Consider the following 23550-nt stretch of genomic DNA (forward strand, 5'->3'; position numbering starts at 1 on the left):
TTGAAGGCCGACTAAAAAAAAAAAAACGTACAACGCACTTTGCCGGAAAATTAAGCAACATTCATATATATATATTTTTTTTTGTAATAATAATAATAATAATCTATAATCAACTCTCTCTTTGGACAACGTCGACTACCCACTACCTACAATGTTTATGTTTTTGAAAACTTTTTTTTTATTCTCCAAGACCGTTGCCGGTTATTAATTATTGGTCGGCAACAAAACTGACAGACAGCAGCTGGCAAAGGCTGGCCAAGACGATGGTGTTTTTAAAATATGTGATTTTCATTAAAAAAAAAAACCGACCCGATCGACGGCGATTGCTTTTGGCCATGACGTTATACAACGAGTTTACTTTATTATTATCATTATTATTATATTTACCGTGTAAGTATAGCGGTAGAGGAGGAGACGCTGCAGTAAGTTAAATACAAGTGTTACCTACTGCAAATGTACACAACAACAACAACAACAATAATAATGTATATAAAATATAATATACTTGGAGTACAAGTCGAGAATCGTAGCAAAAAAACACTTAGATTATTTTTTTACTTGGGTTTTTTTATTGTGAACATATTTCCTATGCCCCCTGTAAGTACCCCCCCGTCCCCCTGTGATCGTTTTATTTTGCCCGTAGAAATATTTCCGCCTCTCAAACCAGATTGTGTGTCTTTTGTCAGCCGAACATAATAGTAAAAATATTATTATGATTTTGGCGTGGGTCAATAATTTTCATGATCATGACGTCGTCGTGCGCCGGAGGCTTGTTGTGTGTGAAGCGAAAATCGCAGTAACACACACTATCTGGTTATTAACTTTTTGCCGGTTAGGGCACTCCAACCGACTAGAGATCAGACTATAGACCCGCGCAAATAATAATAATAATGAGATACCGGTGTAATGACCTCACTCAAGTATATAATAATATCATCGACCGATAATAGAGAGAGAACCTTAACAATCGATCCGAGTTTGATGTATACAATATTATTTTAATATAAAAAAATTATATTATTATGGCACATCTCGCCAGAACTCCAGTCGGGCTACAACTTGGGCTACAATGGCCGAGACAATAATCTCAGATCAGAAAATGGCGGTGTTTATTTCGAATGGGATTTAACGCGCGCCAAAACGAACAAATATGGCGGCAGAGGACACAATACATTGTGATTGGTCGCCCGACAATAACCGTTATGAGGTATTTTTGGGAAAAAAATTTTGCAAGCCCGGAATTCCCCGCTGAAAACGCGCGTTGGCTCGTGGGAATTACCGCGAAAAAAAAAATGTATAAGCATATTTTTTATACATTGTATACATTATTATTATATAGGTGACCCGAGTGGCCAACCCCCGGATAGGTGGTGGGTTCGTTGACTCGGCGAACGTTCACCCCGTTCCGGGCATGACAATAAATAACACAACGATGGCGGCGATATATACCTAATATGCACCGAATTATATTATATGTATATATATTGTTCGGTATAAAAAAAAAATATATATAATGTATTCAACGCGAATAAACGGAAACCCGCGGTCCGGGAAAACCCTATAGAAAACGGTCGTGCCAATGGGAAAACCGCCAACCGTGTGGGGTGGAAAAAAAACCTCAGCCGCGTTGACGAATGACTTTTAAACGGATTCACCCTCTCTCCGCGTGCCCCGGTAAGTCGGCCAAACGTCAGTTACCACCATCCCCTTCGCCACAATACCCTCTTCAAAACCCACCCCTCCCGCGGGGTAGGTCCTTTTTTTGTCGAGGGACCAGGCATTAGCAGAGTTCCCGGTGAATATATATTATGCATTCCTTATTTGAAGAGTCATGCAGAATACTCGGGCAATCAGAGGAGGCAATCAAGTGTCTCTTCTAACCCAAATCGAATCCGACCCAACCTAAGCCAAGCGGCAGATTGCCATCCTGCCGACCACCTCCAAGTGTTAATCAACAGCATAAAGGTATCCAATGGGCTTCTATGCTTTTTCCTGGCACGATTCGAGCACGCAGGTTAGGTTTTCCAAAAGCAAATTTCATTCAGGTCGTTGGACTTGCGGGAGTGTGGCGGAGAAAACGGTTCGGAAAGCGGTGTCGGTTTTTGCATGTTTCTGATGCAACATGCACACAAGACTATAAAAAAAGTGAACCGACTAACCTCGCGGATCGCCATCGAAAGTGAATTAATAATTTACAATAATTACCAATTCCGAATCAACGACCGTATGCGAAATCGCTATCGTTTATATTACATTTTATTTACTGTACTATATATGCACACTGTAACCAGTTTACAATTATTGCATAACAATGGACTCCCTTCGGAAGGGGAAAAACAGCAGCAAGCGGGGAAGGCGCTGCTCGCGGGACTGATGTAATGTCTGCCGCCAGTAATTTACAAATTGCTAATTAATTCAATTTTTTTTTTTTATATATATCTGTTCGACCTACGATAATAATCTGTATAATAAATACGATAATATTATTACAACAATAATTACCAAACGGTTAACAATGTTCATATAGATTCCGTCAATTCCGTCGCCATTATCGTGCGCGCCCAATCGTTTACTGGTAATAATGTTATTATTTTTTTTATGGTGCTTACTTTAAGCACCGCTTGCGACATTGACCTTAGAAGTACCCGCGCCGGGGCCAGACGGGGGGGGGGGGTTCAGGGAGGGTCGTAGAAATTGATAAAAAAAAACACACTAATCCGTCTCTTACCGTCTCTGGACATGCCCAGGCGAAGGCATTTCTGTAGCCGGCAGTACTGGCATCGGTTCCGGTTGACCCGGTCGACCACGCAGTTTTTGTTCCTCGGGCACTGGTAGTTCACCACGGACGACTGGGACCGCCTGAAGAACCCTTTGCACCCCTCGCAGGTGATCACGCCGTAGTGCACACCGCTTGACTTGTCGCCGCACACCTTGCACGGTATGATCTCGATTTGGGCTGTTTAAAAGGAAATAAAAAAAAAATGGTTAAAAACATTTTAAAAAAAAACATGATATTTACACATTGTTATTCTATTTTGTCAACGTCCAGAGACTCGACTGCGCCACCTTACTGATTTTGTTTTTGTTGTGCTAAATGACTCAATATAATCGAGCAGGTGCAGCAGGTTACTGATTTTAAAGTATACAGATAAGCACCTAACCTAGAAGACTAAACAAACCTAACCTATCCCAACATGTCCGTAGTGAGCACATTGATGATTTCCTTCTTTGAATTATCTAAGAAAAAAGCGGTCTCTTGATATCCGTTATCAATAGTATTGTCCTTTTGTTTCGAACATCAAACCTAATCTCCATTTGTTTCCGTTTTCGAAGTTCGGCAAAGGAAATCCCATAAGTTTTGCTAAACTCACAAACTGTGTAAAGTTGTTGCCCAAGTTCTGTGTACTATATAAGCTATCTATTGCGGTTTTGCACATAAAGTGTCGGTTCATGGATGATTACAAAAGGGTCTAAAATAATAATCTCGATTCCGAAAACTTTGGTCGAACCGAAGCACCACAAGGTCTCAACCCTTACCGTGAAGGTGTTAAATACCATCATAGCTAACGTTCTGTTAACTGAGACTATGGGAAACGTTTTTTTCAATAAAACCTAAAATACAATAGAAAATGTTCAACTGTTTTTAAAAAAGGACTGAAATTTCCTGTAACGCACTATTTTTTAGTCGAATGAAATTTCCAAGTTAAGATTAAAGATAATATTGTTAACTATGTGAAAAAATAATATGCATAATTTTAATCCGTCATTCGTTCGCCTATAAAAAAAAATTCTAAATTATAATTAAGTATATTTTCCAATATTAATGCCGGTTTGCATGAAAAATTAATTAATAAATTTAATGGTTCATTAAAATTGAATGGACCAATCACGGATAACTAAACGGTATTTAATAATGAACGGCTATGTGAATTCATTAAACCTTAAGCGAACGTTCATGCAATCCGTCATGAATATAGCAAAAAAAAAAATAATAATAACTTGTTAGGTTAACCAATTCAAATTTACTTGATTGTTTTAACATAAACCAAATTTTAACATTAACGAGTCAATGACCAGCCACGTAAGTGACTAGTAAGTTAACTAACCTAACCGAAACGAAATAATTCTACCGCCTTTGTCTCGTTACAGCTTTAGGCGGTGTGCTTATATAGATATGTTGAGTTAGGTTAGGTACGTTTACCTTAAACTTCTTTAAGTAGCACTTTGATTTGTTAGGTTAAGTAGAAATACCCAATCAAGTTACTAAGATCTAAAAAAAAACCCTCGTTAAGTTGTAAGTTTTAATTAAAGTTACGTTTGTTTTGTGCAATTTTAATAGAGCAAAAAAAAATATATAGTAAAACGTGTGCTAACATTTTTTTTAATTGTTTACTTAACATTATATATTATATTTTTTTTGTAGTATTTATTTAGTAATTTGCAGTTCCGGTGTATAAATCTAGTAAGATATTTGTTTCAAGAACTTTTTTGGTAAATTAAATAACTTATTTCTAATGTCTTGAACGATTTTTGTGATATTTATTTTGAAATTTTGGTAACTGAAATCGATAATTTAATATTGTAATGTTTTTGCGATTGTTGTAATATTTTCGTAACGTTATTGTAATGTTTTTGCGATTTTTGGAATATTTTCGTAACGTTATTGTAATGTTTTTGCGAATTTTGGAATATTTTTGTAACTGGGTTGTAATGTAATTTTTTTTTAACTTTTCGAAACATATTTTGTAACTTTGTTGTAGTTTATTTTAAGACATTTTAAGGGTTTTTTTTTTATATGCTTTCCGACTAATTATTTACCGTCAGGCTTTGAAAATTGATTTTTTTTTTTTTTGGCGAACAAGAACTGCGATTTGCGGCGCCTCCTCGATAGGTACACCTTATATACGTATGCACATACATGATACGCAGTAATAACGGTACATATAGCTTGTACAGTAGCAATTGTATATAACATACACACACACGCGGGCAGCGTCGACCGGCAGCAGCGGTGGCGACGTAAGAGGTTCAACGACCTTAAAAAAAATAACTACTACGATTGCCTATAACTCCGCCGCCGCGGGTCGCACAGACCAATATTATTATTGTTATTATTATTATATATTTTACTATTATTATTTATCTGTATACAATATTAATATCCGACTATCGTTGTGTACTTAATATCGAGTTTAAGTACTACTACACCTACCATCCAAAACGCCCGAGCGCAATGACATAATAACGCGTTATTTGCGACGTTTCTTTTTGGCTCGGTACAAAATTGAAAACACAAAAAAGCGGTTTGTAATGTATTTGTTTAGGATTTTTTTTTTTATTTTTTTGTGTACAGAAATTTTTCCGGTTTCGCAACAATACGCGCAAAACCGGTCTGATATTATTATTCGGTGTACATAACGGATGATGGTTGTAAAATGGTCGTGGATCGATGGCGACGATCATCACCATGGTCGTCGTCGGTTCTCGATCATTTCGATAGGCAAACGAGTTTGCAAAAAAATAAAAATAAATAAAAATGGACTATAATACATTACAGTCAGCTGTTATGCACACACACATACTATTATAGCCGGCCAACACGGTCGGGTTCAACGACCCGCCTGTCCGTCCTAAGCGCGAGGCCCCTGCCTGGTCGGATCGTTACCAACAACAAACACACATACACACAATATACAATGGCCAACCCGTACGTTAATCTTGGCTTAATAGTAATCGAATAGTATGTATATATATACATATATATCGTTGGGCATTAATTAAAAAAAAAATCTCTACAGATGAGCCACGGTATACACGAAAACGGCTACCGATATGCGGCGGGAATCCCGCCGTCCACGGGGGTACCCTCGCCGTAGTTTACCACCCGCCCGTCTACGGACCCGGACGGGGGTACCCCCGTCGACGGCGGGATTCCCGTCGCATATCGTTAGCCGTTTTTGTGCACGGCACGGCACGGCTCGCGGGGCTTATCTGTGTATATTTTGGATATTATTTTTAATCTTATATGAGTGCAACTGCGTTGTCTTTGTGGACAACTGCAATCTGTCTGTTTACCATAAATTTACAACGACGGCGGCGGAGATCTACTGCGCTATAAAATTACACAGCAGTACATTAGCGCTGCCGTTCGAACGACCGTTACTGTGTATAATACAATATATATATATTATTAATATTATTATTATATATACAGCCTAGCGTGAGCCTAGCTGTGTCGGTGTAGTGTGTGTGTGTGTATATTATAAGAGCTGTAGTACACGGAGAGTGTCTCTCCCTGTCTCTCACTCTGTCTCTCTCTATCTATCTCTCCCACTCGGTTGCAATAGAAAGTAGGTCAGTAGTGTTAAACGCGACGAGGTGCAGCGAACGGGGGGATAAGTTGTGGCGGTAGCGGCGACGGTAGCGCAGCGCAGCACAATATAATATTATACACTTTAAACACTTACACACACACACACACACATAGTGGCCGTTTGTGTAAGTACAAAGCGGTAGCCCGTTGGAAATTTTGTAACGATTCAAAAATAATCCGTCGTTAACTTTTGTAATATGTAATAATATTATTATTATCTAATATAGTTTCCTCTCTCTGTGTAGAAAAGATTGTGTTAAAAAGTCTAAGAAAAAAATCTAATCAGCGAGAGAGAGAGAGAGACACACACAGAATCCGTTATAACAATGTTATGATAAATAAATCAAATAAGAGTATAGCATTCAAAACGATCCAACAACAGTTATATTACACTCATATAGTATTATGTTTACACAAAGGTAAATGGGTAGCTAGCTCGTGTGTACGTCAATTGAAAAAAAAAACTAAATGATAATAAACGGCTTTCGAACGATTAAACGCCGGGAAATCATTGAGCAATAATGTTTTATTATATAAACGTTGGGTTTTCAACTATTATATGAAAAAAAAAATACATAAATATTATTTACTTATTGTAAACGTTGTGCAATGTCAACGATGCGTTACTTTTAACCCCTTTTCGACCCTAAAACGATTTTTAATCTCAAAAACGGTAAGAATTAAATTGGAAAAATCGACAAAAACCGTGAAAAATGTGGTTTTTTTATTTATTATCTATGTTTTACTACACTCGAGGAAAATATAAGGTTTGAGCTTTTGGATAAAATTGATGTACGTACAAAACTACTGAATTATTATAATTTATATATATTTATACCGTTCGAGAAGTATTTGTTGTTGAAACAATTGTTTTGGTGATATTTGATTTGGAAAAAAATGATGTAAACAATTTCAATACGATGTGTGGAAAAATCCAGTCGATTATTATTGCGAAAAAAAATGGTTTTCCTAAAAATGTTTTCATATTAAATGCGAGTACAACTTGTGTGTGTGTGTTTTTTTTCCTGAAAAACGAAGCCTGTACTATTATATCATGTGATAGTATTTACACGTTTAATGGTAGTGACATTTTTGTGTTTTATTTTTTATTTTTATTAGATTTGTCGTGGAAAAATTCGTCGACGATTGTTCTTGTTGAAAAATTCCATAAAATCTAATAGGATAATATTATGATGATGATAAAACCAATTTGAAAAATGTAGATTATATTTTATTAAAAAAAAAAAATTGGGAACTTTCCCGTTTGCCAAACGGGTAGGTTAGGTTAGATTTATTTTGTTTGGGAACTTTTCAAATTGTAATTGAAGTGATTTTGAGAACACACAATTTTTTATTTATTTTTTTTTCTGGTCCTCGTGATGGTCGAATTGCTATTCATTTAGGTGACGCGATAATTACCGGTTTTTTTTTTTTGTTTAACCCATTATTATTTCTATTATTGTTGTCATTATTGTTAACGCTTGGTGTTTTTTGTTTTTTTTTTTTTTTGTAATTACTATATTTTGTTGAGCTAGAAAATTGTTTGTGGTCTGTAGAGAAGTCAACGAGCGCTTGATTTATATATATTTTTTTTTCATTGGAATACAACCATCGCACACTGTTTTAATGGTCTAAAATAATGCAATGAAAAGTGACGATAATGATATGATGATGATGAACTAACCCAACCTAACCACCAGCTAATCGATGGACAAGAAAATCTCATGGGTCAAGTTACAAGTATACAAGTATCATCGGTAGTTACATTTACTTGCTTCACAAGTGAAAGTTCAGTCACATTTTCGTACAACCAAATTTAACGAAAACTGCCTTTGCCTTGGTTTTTGGAATAATATTAAAAAAAGCACGTGATAAGCACACAAGTAACCGTCCGAATAAGTAAAGTTTATCATTCAAATTGATTACAAAAAATTGCTTATACGACCAGTCGACTTGAACGGACGACGTTCTTAACTCGATTTACTAGTACTAACGTGTTGGTGCCTAGCCTTGATCACAGTAATACAGAAGGGGCAGGTCTCGAAAGCTCTTAGGCAATCGTTATGATAATAATATATTGTCTATTCGTCTAGACTCTACTAAAGAGCGACAAAGGCCGTTGGATTATTTAAATAAATCCATAGATATCAAAATAACGACGGGTAGATAGGTTAATAGATAATAGAATCATTAATACAGCTATACTCAAATCATTGACCAAGGTCAGACATCGAAAAAAAAATTATGAGAAAAAATCCAAAAAAAAAAAAGATATAATAGCTATAGTTTTTTTTTTTTTTTTACAACAGTATTTGGATAGGTGATTTTTTTTGTGTATACTGTAAACGAAATAGGACTATTGCCGACAGACTGTTTGTTTTGCGACAGGAGGGGCTATTGCTTTTGGTTGCACCCACCCTTCGTCCATGGTGGGGTACACGACCTCCGAATACATTATAATATTATCCCACACGAAGTAGAAATATCTTGTCGAGGTTCGGCGGAAAAATATTTGTTTCAAGTACTATTAAACATATTCAACATATACACTCACTGTATAATAGCACTGGTAAAAAATATGAAAAAAAAATGGATTTTTTGACAAACAAAACGTGTCTCAGAATTTAAAAGCATCAGTACAATATTTTCTCTATTTAATGAACGAAACTTACATAGCCTCAAGAACGGTTGGGTTAGGCAGGATTGACTTTTTGTCATTATTACTTAATTTTAATTAATCATAAGCTTCACTTATTTTTTTCATTAGACAAATATAATTATTAGAAATTTAAAACAGAATACTAATTTTGAAAACTTGACACAAACAAGGACTTACACTATTTCATATCTCATAACTTAACTGAGCTGACCGAAAATGTAATTAAACTTAACTACTGTGTAACTTGGTCAAAAGTCTTCGGCTGTGAATAGTTCTCCAGACTTGCAATTAGGGGCGGTTATGTGTAACGTTATTGTAATGTTTTTGGAATATTTTCGTAACGTTATTGTAATATTTTTGCGAATTTTGGAATATTCATGTAACGTTATTGTAATATTTTTGTAACTGGGTGGTAATATGATTTTTTTTAAACACTTTTCTTACTATTTTCGAAGCATATTTTGTAACTTTGTTGTAGTGTATTTTAAGACGTGGTTTTTTTTTTGTATGCTTTTCGACTAATTTACAAAAGTCTTCGGCTGTGAATAGTTCTCCAGACTTGCAATTAGGGGCGGTTATGTCTAATACTCATTAGAAGGGTTGGAAAACGTCGTCCGAGGGGTTGTTTTCTGTTTGTTTATTTATTGTCGTCGGTTCGACCGGATTTAATCTCAGTGCCGGCTCCCCGGCTAAGTCGTCCGATTGTCCCTCTCCTATTTGTTTTGTTTCTTGAAAATTCCAACTCTACACCGACGGGGAATCGAGCCGCACCACAGATAGAAATACCTATTTGTAAGTAGAGGAATATATTTATATATATATATATATTTTTCTCTATGTAAGTGTGTTTGTCTATGCCGTAGCAGCAGCAGCAGCTAGCGTACTCTGCGTGTTGTGTAGAGGCCAATGACTCCCAAGCGATAGTGTTTCCGCGGACAACGACTACGACGCCACCGCCGCTCCCAACTTATTTTTTTTTCCAACACGCCCAATATGTACATATATATTTGGACAACGTAGAACATGATATAAAATACATTGCAAGAAAAATAACGCGCACATGATACAGTGTTATCCATAACGTACCGTGTCCCGTGTAAGAAAGGTAGAAGCGCCAAAAACGGAAAACGCGTCACTCCGGGTCGCGCAGGCGCACAAACGAGAGATAAACGCGTTTTGATTTGTGCGCACTACCTTTCTTACGCGGGATAGAGCTCAAGTTCTCGTGAAAATTTCCCATTGATAAGAACACAAAATATAATATATATTGAAATAAAAATAATATATTGGCGGGTCGCGCCGGCTGCCTGTTTAAAAATGTAGGTCAACATGCGCGCAGGAAACATGTATACACTGTATATAGACACCTATTGCGTGTTAAAAAAGTTTTTACCGTCATCGCTGCAGTCGGCGGTCGTCTCGGACGGATAGGTGTATTATAGAAAATTGAAGAAGAAATCAAATAACAAAACAAAGCGAAAAATTAAAAAACATAATATACGAATAATATTAATATAAAAAAAAAACAAATTTTTTTTTTTTTTATTATTTAAATCATAATAACCAATCGGTTACCCGTGGCGAACGAGCCGGCGTCTGTAGCACAATAACGACCTCGGCAGACACAAAGAGTGAGTGTTTTTTTTTTTTTTTTGTGGTGTGTGTCTAGGTGAGAGAACCGTAGAGAGGAAAGCCTTTGGCTGCAGTGTTGCCCCGGTGGAGGTGGCACCGGCGACAATTAAGTGTTACTTCACCGAGAAATCATTATTACTGTATACCTGCCTATACACACACACACACACACACACACACACACATTACTACATTACTACAACAGGTACATTACTTCACCGTGGGGTTACGCGTGCTGGCAATACCATTTGTGCGTGACGTTGGAAATCTCGTGGCCAGGCTGAGATTTGAATTTTGTCCGGCTAAGATCGACCAACAAACACATGACCGCCGAGAAACGGCCCGGCTACAGACTAAAACCAAGCCGACCTTTGAACTTTGTCCAGGGTTCCCGTGTTAGCTCAGTTTACACGCGGAGAGGGGCTGCCACGGAGGACCGGCCGCACCGCGGTGGACGCACGGTGGAACTATTTATAAAATACACTAGTGACCGAGTTGCAGAACCGAGTATAGACAGAGATCGACGAGAGAGACGAGTGGAAAATAGTAGCTTTTGGCAGCAAACAACTCGGATGTGTGATGCTCAAAAAAGTGCATTAGTTTTTCTACGCATCATGGAAAAACATTGTATGCCGACACAGTTAAACGGTGACGTCATCGTCTTCGTCGAGTTCATCATGTTCGTTCTTGTTTCATCGGCCGTTTCTTATCGGAAAACCTTCTTACCCAATAACCAGAGCGCGATGCGATAGTGCAGCCAAAAAACAATACAGAATAATAGCAATATTAGCTTCACACTGCCTGCCCCGTTTATCCCAAGGGTGTAGCAAATCTATTCCACGTAGACCCCCAGCCCTGAAACATCTCTCTCTCTCTTCCTCGCTTAAAACAACCGGGATGAGAAATGAACCGTTGGAATATGGAGGCATGTGATTGAGAAGCTCTTCTGGATCAGACCCAGACGTGGCAAACTTGGGAATCGGTTCAGTTCAAGATATTATTATAATATTAGTAAGGGCTTCAGTGAACATTGGACGATGACAAAACGCTAATTTTCAAAACGGTTGAACTGGAAAATCGAAGTGCAGTGCTCGACCTAACCTAACGTGAACGAACCTAACCCCCGACCGGCGATGAATGCAAAAGGATAAACCGCACAATAGGAAGATTTTAATTCGGTCAGCAGAGATGCAACGAGGCGCACTGCCGGTATGTGTGTGTGTGTGTGTTCTGGAAGTCGAGGAAGCTCCATAGGGTAAAACGGATGGACTAGCATTGATTGTAGTGATCGAGGTAATCCGGTCAGGTTATAATAAAACGGTGTATGGTGAACGTGTGTCGTCAGCAGAAACGCTGAAAGGCTCAAAGGGATTCTCGCATGCTTGTCGGGCACTTTAGCACTTTAACCCTTGCCTGAAAATAATCCCCAGGCGGCGCCACCTTCGACGACCACAAGAGGTCGGCGGCTCGGTCGACAAGAGCTGTGTACAGTATACTTGAGTATTTTTTTTCTATTTTTTTTTTCTTTTAATAATAAAAGCTCGGGTTAAACCCGAGACCGACGACCCTTGTGCGTGACACGGTCACAAGTGTCGGAAGGCATAAATATTATAACATATTCGCTCCAGCTATATTTTATAGGAGCTGCTGCTGCTGCTGTGCAGTCTCTTAGCTATGATCCCTGCCCAATTATTTACATCTAATTTGTATAATGTATACAAATATTTTACGGCGGCCGTCACGTAAGATTTTTTTTTTTTTTTTTGGTGGAAAAACGTCTCACACGATGGCATTTTATTTGATTTTTATTCTTCCTATATTACGTGAAATCGCGTATAGCGCAGCTTTCTAACACGACTTAATCTCGGCGCATATTACATGACGGCTATAAACACAGATATATATATATATATGTACCATACAAGTATAATATATATAGATAGATAGATAGACACGAGAGAGGTGTATACACTGCGCAGTGTACTAGAATATTATATAACCCACGGCGCGCCGTGAACTTTTTTCCGGTCCGGCATCGTAATATAATTTTATATATATATATATATATATTGTTTTTTTATTGCATATCCACCCGAAGTCGATAAAAAAAAACCCTTCCGGGAGCCCCACGGTCCACGCCCCCCCCCCCCCATTGGTCAAATAAGGCGTACATAGGGTCCGCCGAGCTGTATGTTGTAATGTTGTGTAGTTTTCTAAAATATATTCCTAAAAAATTAACATCACTCTCAACACCACGAGAGTACAGTTATATTTTTTACCACTATAGCACCGCGTTTCCTTTTCGACTAGTTACGCGGTCGCCGCCGCTTTCACTTTTCCGTTTAAGTAGTTTTACTACAATTGCTGCTATATATACATAGATACCGAATTACACTACAAAAAAAAAAAAACAGTCGAAATCGTTTTTTAATTTGGCCAACAGGAGTAATCCTGACCTAACCTAACCCGACCGGCACAGACAAAGGTCTCGTGCACGCGTTTGCTATACTTAAAGACACTGTGTGTGTGTGGGCAGCGCCTACTTGAGAGAAAAACCGATTTCATGGTTTGGTACTTTCCCCCCAAAAAAGAGAAAAAAAAACCAACGACCGAGCAGACAAATTTCTATTATTTTCTAATCATCGTCAAGAGGGTCTTGTAATAAATAACGGTATGTGTAAACCGACGAAATATGAAAATTATTATTTAGAAATTCCACCACAAGAACATTACCTATTAAGCATGACCACAAGTATGAAGTATGTATATTTATGGTGGCAGTAGTGTTGGTAGCGTGTATCAGCTGTCGTTGAATTTAAATTTCAAAATCAAAACTATTCAATTGTTAAGTAGTCGATTTAACTTCCAAGCCGGCTCGTCTAGCCTAGATTTTATACTTAATGTGTGGGCATTTGTACCTTTGTCGTTTGACACAGCAACGAATAAAGACTAGACGTTTCCGGTGATAAGGTATAACCGCGACCTAACACAACCGTTTTCATTTTTGGCTTAAGTAATTCAGATTTGATTGGTTTTGTTTTTGTAAAGGGTTATCGTTAAGGTGAGTTTTTTTTTTGTCTTTCCTATTACATAACCTCCGTCTCGGATCGGATACACCTATAGACCACAGCAATGTTCTGTCTGGTTATTCGGTTGAATTTTAAATTTATTTGTATATTTGATTTCAACCAGTTTTTCAATGTTAAATAACGACCACGGCGGCGATAATTATTACGGTCCGCCCGGCAATACCGTATTGGTCGGCGTTATCGAATCGAAAATTACCGTTTGTTTGCCAAAGGGGGCGAACAAAAACAAGGTATTATATTATTATGCTAAGGCGGTGGTCGGTCGAGGGGAAGTGAAAGCGACGTCCGCGGCACCGGAGTTAAGTACACTAAAAAACGAAGGCGGCTATACTAAAAAATATTAAAGTAGTGTAAAAAAAAAAATGCATTTTTCATTTTCTAAACCGTACACTGTCTCGCCGATCGCTCTACGGGGGCCGCCTCCCTTTTTCCCTGGCTATTGGAGTTTGTGCCTTTTTGAAATTCTCTCAAAAAACGTTATTTGAAGGTGCCTATGTCTGATTCGAATTTGCCAGATCTTTGACCAGATTGTATTGCCTGCCTTGGGTTGGACTTACACTTTGTTGTATTGTTATGTTAATTTATTTATACATTTTTGCGGTGCTCGGCTAAAAAGATCCGATGTTTCCCAATTGAAGTATTCATTTTTCGCACGGTGAAAGAATTTGTACTTGTCGAAGGTGTATATTGAGATTTTGCAAACAAAAAAAACTGCCTATTAACAGCTACTGTGTATGGACATTTAGCAAGTAAACGATGCCGTTTTGGGTAAAGCGTGCGGTTATATGATAATTATGTGTATACTATAATAAGTTTACGAGCGAGTCCGGGTTCGCTGCTTTCTCGTGGCGATTCCGACAGGAAAATAAAAAAAACACTGACACACACACACAATAAATCCTAACGGTTCGACCGTGGGTACGTGTGGGCGCGAGTGAATACACACACTAGGTATATGTGTGTTTAAGATTTTCTACATAGGTATACAATATTCTATTGGACCGACGGCAACAGCAACAGCAGCAGCAGCAGCTGTTCGGCACGGTACCGTTATCCCGTTAGCCGTTCCAAGACGGTCGAGTAAAATTTTTTAGCTACAGCAGAGTGTAACATGACGGTCGGATCGGTTTACAGCGGCGCATCGTTGACGCCAGACAATTGACGGATCGACACCGTTTTTTTTTTTTTTTAGTTGTTGTTCCTCCTGGCTTGCCATCATAAACCGCCTCGTTAGATTGGCCAGATGCTAAATTAGCCTTGACTGTCACCAATTTGCGCCGGTAGAGTTATCGACGACCTTTGAGAAGCTCACCGGGCGCTGGGTTAGGGTTAAGGAATACTTTTCATGCTTGAAACTCAACCCTTGCAACAATGGACACCGTTGACGATGCTACGGTGCCAGGATTCTTCATTTTAGCCATTCCGCATTCGCCCACTACGATTATCATATATCCGTGTAAACCGATCCGCAGGGATTTCCATTGAACAACCGTTTCAATACACGTGTGCATCCTCTTCTTCCATTAACGCAGCCCGTTCGGTTTCCTGTAGACGTCCTTTGCGTTGTATTGTCTTGAAAATCCATTATTTTCGGTCGTTGTACAACATATTATTGTGTATATATTTGCACATCCCAGTTGGGATTTGTTTTCTACAACAACACCTGTCGAACTCATCATATTCTGCCGTAAAAGGTGGTTCAAATGATTGGTAGTGTGACTTAACAGCCATGCCATTTGGAACGATATTAAATATTGTTTCTGGATCTAATTGTCACATTACATTAATCATTGGAATCATTTTGGCTTGGTAACGTTTGCAATGTCCGATTTCTGACAAAAGGTGTATAAAAACCGTCTAAAGCTAATAATGCCAATGCGTTTTGAGTGCGGCAATGCCCTCGCAGTTGACTTTGGGCAGCAAGCCGGTCACGCGAACTCGCAATTGCCACAAGTCAAAATGCTTTCACTTGAATCATTAGCAGGCGGTCAAAGGCCCGGTGTTTGCCAATCTCCGTGTAGGTGGCACAAACAAAGGCGGGCAAACGCCTGACCCAAACAAAAATCTAAAGCCTCGTACCCTCGTCGTGTGATTTTCCCTCGTATCTAATCTTCCAATCACTGCCAAAGGCGACGGCACGACGATTTCAAGGTGTCACGCGAACCGACAACGCAGGGTATTTATACATTTGTGCGTAGGAGGAGGCAGGTAGACGCCACGGGTTAGCGGCCGGTCCTCGTCGCAACAACAATAAGACAAATAACAAGACGGTAAAGGGTTCGCCCTTTACCGTTACACGCGTTGTGCGTACGAAAAAGGACCGTTTTTACAACTGTCCCCTGACCCCAAGGTACAATACAGACACTGGCTTGCCCTAACCAAAGGGATGTGGACCGCCACTCTCACGGCCGGTTCGTTTTCCATCGCCAAAAAGGTTAGGTTAGGTTACACAGGCTATATAGAGAATGTCAAAATGCAAGTTGGACGCGCAGGTTGGACTCTGACACTGGGCACAGGCGTGAAAAGAGATAAGGAAAAGATTTGAGGGAGAGATAAACGTTTGGAGACCTTTGGACCAGCACCTCTATACCATTACACCTGGGGCGTTTTTTTGGGGCTCTGGGGCTCCGGTGGGGGGGGGGGGGTTCATGGGCGTGTGGGCCGCTCGCAAACGCTGCAGCCGTTCAACAAGTATAAATATATACGGCGGCAGCGGCGGCGGTGGACTTGTGCGACGGATAACATACCGGTTTTACACGCAACAACCGCCAAAGAGAACGGCGCGAAGGAGATGCGGTTGCGCAACAGACTTTCTCTCGGGCAAAAAAACAGCTAACCGTGGGTAGTATGCACGGTATACATGTACCGAAAAAACCCATTTTTTTTTTTTACATTTAAACCCCCAACGATAGGCTGGGACTCGCTGGACTTTCAAAGGGGTCCGGTAAGGTGCTGGCGAGGATGTCTTGAGGTTTTCTTTTGGATTTTCCCAGGTGTTTTTTGTTTGTTTTTGCTGATCAACCGCCCAGGCGGCGCCTAGAGAAACTTTCGCTATTACGTGTCGCGCGACCGCCGCGTTACGCAATGGGCGGTATCGAGGAGAGAGTTCCGACACAGTGGAGAGCGGCGTCCCCTTCCCCGGGCCAACGTAACGTCGTGGAAACCCAACGGGAAACGAGATAAGCAAAGTTGAATAATACGCACAACATAAGACACAACAACGTTATTAATAAATGATTATAAAATAAGTTTTTTGACCAATTTTCACACCGTTGGACAACTCGGGGGTGGTTTACCTTTTCTCAGGGCTCCGTTGGATCCGGCCGAGGCCGGCGGCTGCGGCGGCGGCGAACAGCACTGCAGTTGCGTGCCGCTGTCGGACAGGCCCCCGGCGGCGTTGGTCGCGCCAACGCCGCCACCGCCGCCTCCGCCGCCGCCGTGGTGTCCGTAGTAGTACGGCGACGACGAGGATGGCGAAGACATGACCGGCGGCGGCGGGTGTACGACACGGAAGAAAGCGGCCACCGCTAGACGACGACGACCACACCGGAAGTGGACATGGCGAAGAAAATGATTTGAAGAAGAAAAACAACCCCGAAAACCGGAAAGGGTTATTACTACCGGCTGCGGCTGTCCTCGTCGTCCGCGGTGCTGTTGCTGCTGGTCATGTCCGCTGTAATATTATGATGTTGTGCAAGGCTCTCAGAGTCGGCGACGGTGGTCTAGGCACGAGGGCATTGAGCCCGGGCGGGCTCCGGTGTACCGTTATCGCGTCGGGTTATACAAGGCGGAACGGCAACATTCGAAAAAAAAATATATATCTATATATGCGTTTTTTTTTTTTATAACGAAATACGCGGGCACGTGCAATCCGTTTAGACTACACGCAGAGTAATATGTAGAAAAATAAAATAGGTATCGTTTTACAGAGAAAACCCGACGACGACTATTATAACGTTAAATTATTTGTTTTGTCGTGGTAAATTTGGAGAGAAAAAAAATATTGTTTTTTTTTTTTTTTTTTGTAAACGCGCGGCCAAATTTACCGCGATACGGACACGCAACGGACGACGACAACGGCGCACGGTCGATGGAACGCACGGACGGCTCACCGACTGGCTGACTGACTGACTGACTGACGTAGTCGGCGGCGGCTGCGGCGGCGGCGGCTACGGCTACGGCTACGGCGGCGGCGGGCGCACAGTCGGCGCGGCGTAATGGCCATTCACCGTCTTCGGGCCTGTCGGAGGTGGGGGCGGACGCGTACGAACGCGCGGAATACACACACTTGCGATACACACACACACACACGACACACGGACACACGGTTCTATGATATTATCTGTGTGTAAGCGCAATGTGTGTGTGTGTGTGTGTGTTTACTGTGTACATACACACACGAACGCGCGGCGCAAGGCAATACCGTATGTGTGTGTATATAGATAGACCGAGCTAACGCCCGACCGCAGACGGCATGACTATAATATTATTGTATTCATAGATCATATGGATCCTTAGTGGGGCTTAAGTATAGTGTAAAAAAAAACTTGTATAGTTGTAAACATCATTATTATAAATAACACTCGAGTAGGTAATATTGTATAATATGTTATTTCGAAAAAAAAAAAAACAATAATCAGCAATATTCAGAAAACACACTAGGATTGCCACACACACTATGAGTTGTCAAGAAAACTATAAGTTAGGGTAGGGGAAGATGGGACAATAGCAGTCCAAAAGTGTTCATGTTTATTCCATTCTAACTTTAAAGTTGTTAGGTATTAGTCAAAAGTTTTAGATTTTTAAAATCAGGTAAAATATTTCTTTTAAATTTAAAAAAATTAAAACTGGTAATACCACGCAAATGATAGGAAATAATAGAGATTTCTAAAAAATCATACAAATTATGGTCAAAATAACATGTTATCAGTATAAACCAATTGTACAAAAAGACATTGTTCAAAAATATAAATAAAGCACGACTATTAAGGCACTGATGGCCACTATGAATATTTAAATCGTCCAGTACAAAACAGAGTGTAAAAAACATATAAAAATAAATAGAATAGATCCTATCAATTTTACTTGAACATTTAATGTTAGGTTAGGTTAGGTTTTACAATTTTCTTTTTTATGTTTTAATGTTTTGATGCCCATGGTATGGTTTAGTGAACAAGAGCTTTAAACCTGAACACCTATGAGACGATTACACTGAGATTTTATGCAACAGGATGTTATCGAGTAGTATATTATATAATCGCACATAAATAATATTAATATTACACTAATAATAGTATGCAGATGAGCTGATGTTGTTATGATAGGACAGAAGTCCAGTAACTGGAATTTAATATTAATAAAAACTGTATGTCAATAACAATATCTGCTTTTTTAAACGATGTACCAATTCAAAATGGCTGCCAATTGCACGCTGGTGTTGATTTTTTTATTTTTTCAAAAAATATCGAGAGGATTTTTTTTTCCTAAGTAGATAATAAGGTCAGTCATTTATTTTTACACCTAGTTGTCTTCCCAGTCTGGCCTGGACGGTTTTTCGTGTCACCTGTAACATTGGTTTATTTAATTTTATGGGGACATATTATTCCTTTCTGCAATTAGTAGTTGATACACACTGACCTGACCTAAGTACAATGTTTTTGGCCATGTGGTCTGTTTGTGTGAGGTTAGGTGCGATAAGAGGGTGCGGCTGGTATTAATAGGGCTGGCTTTAAGTCTTGAAAGATGTCGGTTAGGTTAGGTTTACTGCAGAACTACACAGACAAACACAGCTTACTATAATTGTTAAATACAAAAAAAACACTGACTTGCAAATAAGTACAAGCATTGCTGATAATACCATTTAACACTTTTGTACCGTTGTATTGTTGAATAGCAGCGATTAACTGGCATTCAAAACGGGTGTGTACTTAACGAGGTGACTCTTTTTACCTAACCCAAAAAAAAAAATGTCCCTTTTGCATTCCCATATTATTAGCTCCTCCGTTGTGTGTGACAATGGCCAGTCGGTTCGGTTGAATAATATATTATTATGTAGACGGTTGATTATTTACAAAATTTAAAGAAACCCGTTTTATCCGTTATGTTATGTTAATATAACAATAATAACTATTACAGGACGGTTCGTTAAAGGTAGAAGTGTAAAATAATATATAGTGGGTTTCTCTTAAAATAATTATTGCAATTTTTTAGGGTTTTTTTTCCTTTTCCGAGACACCTGGGTTTATGTGTAGTCTTACAATACTATACAATATTGATATTTTTAATAAGGCAAGTGTAATAATTTGCTGAAAACGCATTGAAAGTCACTCAAGTCTAAAACTTAGGATGGCAGGTGAAGTAATGTGTGCAAAAAAAAAAACAAATTATAATACTACACTCCAGTACTTTCTCAAGTCATACATATTTTATACTTAAACAACTTGTCCAAAACTGGTTATCAGTAAATTATATTGTCAGTTTAACAAGTTGCAGTTTGAGTTTCAACAATTCGACAGAGCTCTGGAAAACAAATGCTAAGACTTAACTACTAAGACTCTTAACAGATTTCCTCAACGAATCATCCTGTATCTATATAAAAAAATACAATATGTTTCTTTTTTTGTATCAAACGACAACCATGGGATTTCTCACACCGTTATCAGTTGTTGTTGTTTAGCTCGAGACTGGTTTTTTACAATAATTGTTATTATTACTGTAATAATATGCGCGTAGAAAATTGTATTATTGTCGACGGTGTTGACTTATGACAACATAAACAACTAACAAAAGTTCACGGTTTCCCGTCAAAGGCGTTCCCACGAACGTCTTCGGGTCGGCTGTTATGTATTTTTTTTTCCTTAAATATTATAATAATTATTTAAAAAAAAAATGATTTCTTTTTTAATATCAATGCGATTGTCGTCGACCCAAACACTCTTATCTCTATGCACGTGCCTTAAAACAATAAAGACAGCGACGGTGCGGTCCAACGTTCGTTTGATGTATACATAGCAAAATTGTGTATTGGTCTGTTTCGCAACAATAAAATAATAATATTAATATTAAAAACAGCCAGCAGCCTTGCATCGCTGCCTTCCTGATCAATATCCTATTGATCCGTGTCCGACCGACGTGGTTTAACCGCGTGGAAGGTAATTTGTCTGTATTTTTTTGGTCAAATGATTTACATAGCTAATATATACCCTAAACCGACAGAGTTTAGGGAAGCAAGTTAAACAGGTATTCTGTGATTCCCATTGCCTCATTTCCCCTCTGCCAAATCCCTAAGGCCAGACCGAATGGTAATAAGGAATTACACAGGGGGCTTTGGTGGACGACCAAAAGCTCAACTTTGGTTTAGAGAATTTCATTTTCACCCACTATCCAATAGCCAATGATAGAGATCTTACATTTGAATCGATGGCAGCTATAATAATTTATACTTCATGATTTATTAACCCAACACCTAAAGGTTCAGCAATCAACGGGTATTCTCCGGGTGGAAAAAAATAACCCTTTGTATTTAAAAAAAAATTAAACCAGGTACCCTCGGGACATTGTGTGGATTTGCTTGCCTTGTGTGCAATATAAATTCCCGGCCAGCACACTATCCTCTCTATATGAGAGTTTATTACTCCCATAATAATAATATAACTAGTGGGCAGTGGCCGGCGAATCTAGGACAACAGGATCACCAGGGACTGTGCAATGGCGTTCTAACATGATTATATTATTATCGTGTTGTATAATATACCATAGGCAGCCGGGTCTACCCAAGGTCTTGGAAAATGCATTTAAATTTCATGTGAATTCATAATTGCCGAATAATTACATTTTAAATGATTAGTTACCGCCCTGAGAACACAATTTTCCTCGAATCATTTTCGTTAAGATGCAACACCTCGTTTCATGTCGTGCTTTTGGCCAAATCAAGTTGGCTTCACTGTTTTATTTCAAATTTAGCGGGCAATCGACTTAGGTTTACAGTACAATCAACAGATAACGCTAAAGTCGAATAATGCTTACACGGTTGTGATGTATTATTGAAACTGTTTTTTTTTTGCTTTCCTTTAAAACTTGAGTACAATTAAACAGGCGGCGTTAATTTAGCTCTATGCGTGCAATAGTATTGATTGAAATATAGCGACAGCTATGCTTTGAACACAAAAGAGAAATTTGAAAAAGAAATACGATAAAACCCATAAAAAGTATAATATTGGAATAATAGTTTGTGCTTAATTCATAACACTTGTCGACACGAGTTTCATATTTTCAGTGGTGTCACACTCCGGAACGATTTAAGATAATATCTATAATTATTATATATTATTATATTAATTGTTGTATTTTTTTTGAAACGAAAATACAGCAATTAATTTTAATTTGGCACTCGATTGCCGGTTTGACACGATCAAATTTTTATTACTGTATTCAAAGTATACACAAACCGTTGTTATTTGCAGTAGATTGACAATATTAATGTGACATAATGTTGTATTTTTTTTTTTTGTTTATTAAGTTACTTACATGAACGGTCTATACTATACGGAAATCTACAATGTCCTTGTACAGTTTGAAACGGTTTCCTTCTGTATTGATAACCCACGTGTACACACTAAAGTTTGGCCCGTCTTAAATTTGATTAAGAATTTATTATTAATGTCAAATAATTGGCAAAAAGCGTTTATATTGAACACGAGCGAACAAAATGGTGTTTGAAAACAGATTGTTTTCCTAAGCGTGTACAACTCAAAATATGTCGAACAACACATCAGCCAAGTAGTCAAGTGAAGACAAGTGCAGTTAATTTTTCTCGAGACATTTCCCGAGTCGTTTATATTTATATAGGTGCACAGCTGTTGTTGGATTAGAACTTTTTGACTTTTTTTACCATTCTAGCGTTTCGTTGTGGGTACACAGTATTACAATAATATTATGAAATGTACTTTTATTTTCAGTAGTGTTTTCATTGTAGCGGCATTTTCTAGAAATACGACTTTTATACCCGAGCCAGCCCGTAAGTAGGTCGATCCCGGGTTTAGCCGGAAATAATAAAACAGTGTATTCCCGGAGCGCCGCCGCCCCGCGTTTGTCAACTTTGTACACAACAATATATATATATATATATACACCTAATTATGTCAGGGGGTTGCGGGAAAACCCACCCTTCGGCCCCGGGGGTTGGTTGTACTTGTATAGTAGAGCGCGCGGATGCAACTGCCCCGTCGATATACAACATAGACAGAGGAGTATAAGACCTATGACGACAAAAAACAATATGGCCAAGGAGAGAGCCCTGCGCACTGTGTCTTCTTATATAATAATAATAATAATAATAATAATATGCAATGCAATCGCGGAAACCATCTCAAGGACACTGTACCTACACACACACAGTCGTCGAGTGGTAGTCGGTAGTCAATGGAGACACGTTCCCCTCGTTTTTCTTCTCATCGACCACCCTACCCACCACCGCACAACATCCCCTTGCCAACCTACCCTCGGGTGGTAACGTGCAATACGATTACTGTTACCGTTGTTGTTATTATCATAACCCAGAAACGACTAGAGAAAGGTGCAAAAATACACCTCCTACACTGCTATTATTAGGTACAGGGCTATTTTTGATTAAACGGTACTCATAACCTAACCTAACCGTCGCCGATAGTGATATGGAAGACTTATTGCAGATGCTGATAATAAAATACAAGTGATGAGAACAGATAAAAATATAATAAACCAAATTGCCAACTATCGATAAGAATTAAAGTCCATTTTTGTGGGATTTATGTGTGTAT

General features: G+C 38.9%; 1 protein-coding gene across 4 annotated transcripts in view; it reads right to left on the minus strand.

Annotated features, from left to right (window-relative positions):
* Positions 1–23550, minus strand: part of LOC126836977 (probable nuclear hormone receptor HR3) — a 48531-nt gene that overhangs the window by 12041 nt on the left and 12940 nt on the right. For 2 of the 4 annotated variants that reach the window (XM_050570701.1, XM_050570703.1), the window contains exon 2: positions 2729–2956. In XM_050570701.1, coding sequence (XP_050426658.1) covers positions 2729–2956 — 228 coding nt within the window. Of the gene's footprint in view, positions 1–2728; positions 2957–10909; positions 10999–17049; positions 17890–23550 lie in introns of those variants that run through there. The other 2 variants (XM_050570699.1, XM_050570702.1) reach the window with 2 other exon arrangements.

Source organism: Adelges cooleyi, unplaced genomic scaffold, assembly GCF_023614345.1.
Source record: "Adelges cooleyi isolate 19-005CV unplaced genomic scaffold, UGA_ACOO_1.1 ACOO_flye_CR_arks_rails_tigmint_CR_PRNA_247, whole genome shotgun sequence".
NCBI classification, from domain to species: Eukaryota; Metazoa; Arthropoda; class Insecta; order Hemiptera; family Adelgidae; genus Adelges; species Adelges cooleyi.